At 34.3% G+C, this 6,893-nt stretch overlaps 1 protein-coding gene across 1 annotated transcript; it reads right to left on the bottom strand.

Annotated features, from left to right (window-relative positions):
- Positions 1 to 2,473: 2,473 nt before the first annotated feature.
- Positions 2,474 to 2,806, bottom strand: LOC139426086 (protein FAM200A-like). The gene has a single exon (XM_071183759.1). The coding sequence runs from the start codon at positions 2,804 to 2,806 to the stop codon at positions 2,474 to 2,476; it is 333 nt and encodes a 110-aa protein (XP_071039860.1).
- Between the last annotated feature and the right edge of the window lie 4,087 nt (positions 2,807 to 6,893).

The following is a 6,893-nucleotide window of genomic DNA, read 5'->3' as shown; positions in this document are numbered from 1 at the left end:
AGGTGCACAGTGCTTGTCTATGAAGATCAAACCGTTTGCACTTAAAGAGGAGGTGGTTTATAGATTCTGGGAACAGACAATGATCACATGAAAGGGCGTCCACGAGTCCGATGTTGTTTCAAATTGCATTTAATTGGATTGTGTTACTTCGGAGACGCGATATTAAAATATCGTATTTTCGGTTTGGGAGTTGATTGAGAGAAGTTTTATTAACATGTTGACCAAAGAGGAAACGTTTGTGGTATTTCGAGTTGATCCAGAGGTTATCGAGTTCGCTGTTTGAGTCTAAACATGATGAATACGACAAGTCCTCGGGAGACGGCCCGAGGTGCATTGGTGGCTTGTTTAGCCAGTCTATCAACTGTATCGTTGGAGAAGGGGAAGTCAACGTGCCTCGGCGACAGCGGTTTTGAATTCTTTTGTAAAGCTGAACATTCTTTTTATGTGATGTTCAGTTGTAACTTGCACTGTCTGCCTTTCTGTTGGACCGAGACACGTAAGCCTTTCTTAATTTTTATTACACAACTCAGTAGATATGTGATTGACCTTTTTATTCAAGTACTTTAATGTGCTGTTTGAACTAACGAAAACACTAAAGCTTTAAACTACATTGTACAATATTTTTTAAAGTGTCCCAGACTGTCGCCTGTAGCCCAATGTGCAGCTCTAGTACAACGTAAATAAACAATACCAGCACTAATTATTAAGATATAAAAGGGCGGCGGTAGAACAGTGGTTAGAGAACTGGAGGGGCAGGAGTTCGATGCTCGACTACACTAAGACCCACCGAGTACATACGATATATGTGATTGTAAAATCTGTGGATGAGAAATTTTTGTGTTCGGTTGCTGAGCAATACCATGGATCACAGGTATCTGGTGAAACTTTCCTTCCCCTTCTGATCTATATCTAAATTGAGGAAATGGCCTCACAAATGATATCACCTCTGATCAAAATTGTGAAGGCATGTCTTCGAATGATCCCCAGGGATGGTTTCCAGAACATATTCAATAGTCCATTGTGCAGCTTAAGTGCGACGTAAAAAAAGTACCTGCCATTAAAATATGAAAATTTTAAGTTTTAGAGTCTAAGCCTTTTGATGTCTAAAGATAAATGGTGATTAAGGTCTCTATAGAAATCGGCCGATTTATGCCCCGAAGTCGTAAACATATTTTGAGAATTTTATCACTTATATTCTAGAAACAGTTCTAGAAATCGATCCAGATGGAACAATTTTGAATTTCCTATTATATTTGTCCTAGAAAAAGGAAATTAAAAAGTAAAAGCCTAAAGTTTGTAGCGCATTGTCTATAAAGTATGTTTTTTGCTAATTTAAGTGCTTGTCTGCAATTTGCTTTATGTGAAGTTCTTTGACTTCAATGTATTTAAGCGTGACCTTAGCCTCCGGTCCACTTAACTCTTGAAGACTTTGAAGATTTGTGCGTACATGATTTTCTATGAAAATAACCAAAGAACCATACAAATTTTTGTAGTCAAAAGAAAGGTTTCAAAGATGCATGATAGGAAACGAAAAGATTGTTTTACATTTTATATTTTCAAATTGGCCGGGAAACAAGCGTAGTTTAGTAAAAAAATCTGAGAGAGAAAAGGTAGCATGTTCGTGCTTTGAAGTAAACAAAGCACGTACATCAGTCTTTACGAATATTTAAATACTTACGAAATTGAAATAAGCATATGCTGTGAAATTCTGCCTGACCAACAGATAGCAATGTAATCATGCATAATAATTATGATTATATATCACTTGCATGCCTACCCGACTGTGTAGGGGTGAGGGAACTGGCCTTGTATCAAAAAGGTTCTGGGTTCGAATCCCGGACAAGACATTGGGTGTTTTATCATTCTCTGTACGATCTGTTCTTACTGTTGGAGCAACGTTGGCTCACCTAATATGGTGCCCTTGAAAGAGTGGTCAACAAATCTGCGCTAATACGCCTAAATTGACGAATGTCAACCCAGGTGGGGATTGGAAAAAATCACTTTGGTGGCAGGTAACGGATTAGAAATGAAGGCTTATTAGGAAGCCTAACAAACATTATAGCATACGATTTGTTTGTCTTTATTAATAACGTTATTAAATTTGTTTGTCTTCAAATATGACCTTTTTATTCATTGCAGCATTCTATACTGAAACATTTTGCTACATTTTAAAAGCAAACACAATATGGCGTAAGGGGCTTACCTGGCCTAGCGATATCGTCCACCAAACGCTCTAGAGCAGTGTTCCCCAACCTTTTTATCACCGCGGACCCATCAACGTTGGATAATTTTACCGCGGCCCGCTGGTGGTGTGTGTGTGGGGGGGGGAGGACGTTGACTGTTTATATTTTAGATTATTTCGATTTATTAATTTTAGTTTAATTGTATTTAAACATGCCTTCAAAATAAAATGCAGTTACACCAAAAAATAAATATAAAGTGATTTAACATTTTAACTTACTAGAGCTTTAAATCAATGAGAACTCTGCGCTTTTTTCTTTGCAATGAGACTGTTCCATCCGGGGGTAATCGGATACAATGACTCCTTCCGTTGCTTTGTTTTGGTTGCTGTTACTGCAGAAAACCCAGCTTCGCACAGATAGGTAGTCGGAAATGGCAATAGGGATTTTAGTGCTGTGGTGGCAATCTCGGGGTATTCTGCCATGTCTTTAATCCAGAACACCGACAGAGTTGTTGTCTCCAACGTAGTTTTAAGGCTGCCGTCGTCATTTGCAATCACCAGCAGTTGATCTTCTTGCACACACATACTAGATTCGCCCGATTTGTTGACAAATGGGTCGCACATCTATCCCTTACCAGATATTTTTAATTTGGGGTATAAACCTAGGAATTTAAATTCAGTTTCAATGAAATGGGCGGCCCGGTACCATTTGTACCACGGACCGGTACCGGTCCGTGGACCGGGGGTTGGGGAACACTGCTCTAGAGCATGAACTTAGCTGGTTCGAATCCCATCGTCTTGAAAATCAATATTCTTATATGAATCAGAACTATACTAAATATTGTTTATGAATTACCCCTTCTTTTTTATGCATATTTATTTATATGTTTTTCTAATGGTAGTTAGAACTGAAATCTGATGCACATGAAGTTAAAATATCTGAAGTGTTTTTCCTTTGCTGCATAACAAGATTAATAAAAAATATATTACTAAATTATTTTCTTGATTTATTTTGTGTCTCTTTTTTAGTTTCAGATATTGTGGAACAAAACTAGTAATTTCAGAGAAATTAAGAGACTATCTCTGTTTATAACTAGTAACAACGAAGCTGACAAATCCCAAGTCATAAAAATGATTCTGAAAACAGCTGTTACAGGATGAAATCAGTCATTATCCATTATTACATTCAGATTATTGAAAATAAAAATAAAATCTTAAAATTAGTATTTTTATTATATGATGTTTTAATATTAATTATAATACGGTAATTAACAAGAACAGTAATTATTTTCCAGAACAGAACTAATCACTTCGAAAAATATAAGAATTTCATACTCATTAATTGTGTTTCACAGCAACCACTATCAGCAGCAATGGTCATTTGTGTTTGACTGTAAAAGTTTCAGAAACAATATTTTTTTTTATCTTCTTTTCTTCATATCTGATGACTTTAATGCCTTCGACATTCTTGGATCTAGTTCTTTTAGAGAATGTTATAAATTCTTAAAAAAAAAATCAACAAAAATATCCTTAATTGCGAATTCGATTACTGGGAAATTCTAAAAAATCTGTCTTTTTGTAATTATCTTTTTAATCGAATTTTTTTATTATTTAAATAGATAGACAGGAGTTTCCAACTTACATGAGGCCGGGGGCCGCAGTTAAAAACACCAGTCAAATGGTGCTATTTTATTACAACTTTATCAAAATTTTATATAGGACTCTTTTATGTTTGAAGGAACATTAAATTCAGACTTTCATCAAGTTGTACAAAACAAAAGTATTGAATTACAAATTAAAATAAGTAGATTTTCACTTGAGAAATACATTGTTTTGCACCATTGGTATGTTAAATTTCACAGAAACGAAGAAATTAGTTTTTTTTTTTTAACGAAAGAAAAGTATTTTAAACCCATATAGATTTTTTACGAAAATTGTTCGCAAAAAAATGACAACTAATATATTTTAGTTCGCGGGTTACAAAGAAAATCTTCGCGGGCCGCCAGTTGGTAACCACTGAGATAGAATATCACAAGGATCTAATGTTTCTTCCCTTCTGGCTAATTTTTTAATACTTTTATGAGAAAAAACTATACATTAATATCAAATTTCTTTCTAAATTTATTAATGATGTAATTATTTTTAATTTTCCCAATTATATAATTTTGTTTATCCCGAGGTATTAATATAGCTTCGTTATTAGGATTATAATATTAATTTTGATTTTGTATTAAGAGAAGGACATGTTTTTGTTTGAATAAAGAGGAGATTGAAACAATTTTGTGAACAATTGAAAGATTCTATTGTGCAAGCTGAAAGAAAAAACTCGTATGAAAATTATGAACGATGCATGAAAGCGCACGTTAAGGCTATCGTACATTGTTTTATTTTTTACTATTACTTATAAAGTTGTCAAACTTTATAAGTAGTTTTTTACTCTATGTATCTTAAATGATGGTTAGTTGCATTTAGAAAGTTTAATAAACTAAATTTGTGCTAATATGTGTTTTAGGGGTGTCCTTGTCCTCTGAGTTCGATTGAAAACCATGAAGTGATAGATTTTAACATTAGAGTCCACACAAGCATTGCATGTATTGACTCTCCAGCAAAGAAAAAAAGAAAAATTTTTTAAATTGAAAAAAAAAAGTAGTAAGGAGTTAGTGCATTGCTTTAAAGAAAGGGGCAATCGTAATTTCCTTCCTTATACGATGTTTTAGATGTCATTTCCATACTCAGTAATTTATAATTATTATATTTCACCAGACTTTATCTAACAACAGCTGTGATTTTCAATTTATTTTATTCTTAGTACTTGAAACAAAATATTATATTCTTATCTATTTGAAAACTTTAACATTATTACGGAAACAAAATTATAAGCTTAAAATATTTTTCTGAAATATAATAAATAAAAACGACTTTATTGAATTTTCATATTTATCGAACCTTTTATTTTAAATCAAAATCAGCAACGAAGAAACAAACTACCTTTTTTTTCATATTTCATTTTCGGAGCAAATATGAAACGGTTCTTAATAAAGAGTCAGAGAGTCTCCCGAATTCTTCCAGTTCCGGGAAATTGCCGGATTATTATCGCTAACCCCTCTTCCGCTTACGGCCTTTCGTTCATTAGGAGAACTTAGAAGTGCACCCCTTTTTAGTTTTTTTCTTTCCCAAAATGGATTTATTCATCCAGGCTAGACTTATCGTCTGGTTGTGGTTTTGTTGGCGATCTCGGTCGTTACACTGGCGCCCACCCTTTTAGAAATTATTGCTCAGTTAGTTGGACGAAAAGACTACTCGATTCTGATTCCTGTTCTCTTTTTCGATTTATTTATTCCCTTTTTTTTCTTTTAAAATAAATCATTATCTTATCGCCAGAAGTTTGAGTGTAATGTAGCTCGACTAATAGTTCTTCCTGTTATTCTGGTCGGGGTCTGCTAACTGAACTGTGGAGATTTTAGCACTTGCCGGAACTGAGAGTGACCGCTTGTCCGTTTTCAAGGATTTGTAGTGGTGTTGGACTACGGTGACTTTTTGAAAAGATAAATCAATATTTAACAGATAATTTTGTTTCATTTTGAATACTTCTACACGTGACAATCAATTATGTGTTAATACTTTTACATTGACTTATGGTGTAGAGCAGTGTTTCCCAAACTTATGACTTTTGTGTACTCTTTCTAAATTTTTCGCAACGCTGTGTACCACTAATAAAAAAATGAATGTATATTTTACTATAAAAAAATTGCACGAAAGTTAAAAATTACAACTGGCTGTTGACTCCACTAATTATTAACTGTTAACTCTGCAAAAAATAGCCAGTAGAAAAATACGTAACCATAAATTTTCATGGCTAGTTTTGTCTTTAAATAAAATGTTTTGAAATTTTCGTTTGTTGCAAGATATTTCACATAAGAACGCGTACCCCAGCTAACCTGCTCCCGTGCCCCTGGAGGTACGCGTACCACACTTTGGGAAACACTGGTGTAGAATGATCCACTTGATCAAAAATATGATAAGTTAAAATTTGTGTACTTGAATAAATTGCATGATATTCAGTTACAAAGCATATGGTAGTTTATATTAAATTTTAAATTTGCTTGTAAGTGTTTTATATAGTAATCCTTGATCTCAGTAGTACAAATAGTTTTTTCTTTGAAATTACCCCTGCTTTTGTCAACTTTAGATTAGAATACAATTGGTAGTATTTCGTAGTCTAACTCTTCATGCATATCTAGTGAGAACGCATTAATTAATTATTTGAATAACCTTATTTCATAAAAAGGAATCATTTCTGCCGACCGGCCTGTGTAGGGGGCAGAGAACTGTCCTTGCATCAGGAAGGTCTTGGGTTCGAATCCCGGTCAAGGCAAGGATGTTTCTTTCTCTCTCTGTGTGTTTTATGTCCTTTCTCCTTTGTGTGTGAATGTGACCCGCCTTATAAACGAGCTGTGGTTGTGTGAATGGCGTAGCAGAAGGCGAATTCCTGGCCACAGATGGCGCCACTGAAAAGCAGGAACAATCGCACCCCCACTGCCTAAACAAGCATACGACAAAAAAATAAAAGGAATAATTTCTGAAAAGTTCAAAATTCGCTTCTTTTCTCCAAATAAAAAACCCATCTTGATTCTCATTACACAATATAACTTATATTAAGTTACTCTGTCAAACAATTGGTTCAAGATTGAACAATTTCCCCCAGAACAAT

The sequence above is a fragment of the Parasteatoda tepidariorum genome, chromosome 7 (assembly GCF_043381705.1).
Source record: "Parasteatoda tepidariorum isolate YZ-2023 chromosome 7, CAS_Ptep_4.0, whole genome shotgun sequence".
NCBI classification, from domain to species: domain Eukaryota; kingdom Metazoa; phylum Arthropoda; class Arachnida; order Araneae; family Theridiidae; genus Parasteatoda; species Parasteatoda tepidariorum.
This window is presented reverse-complemented; position numbering and strand designations above follow the sequence as displayed.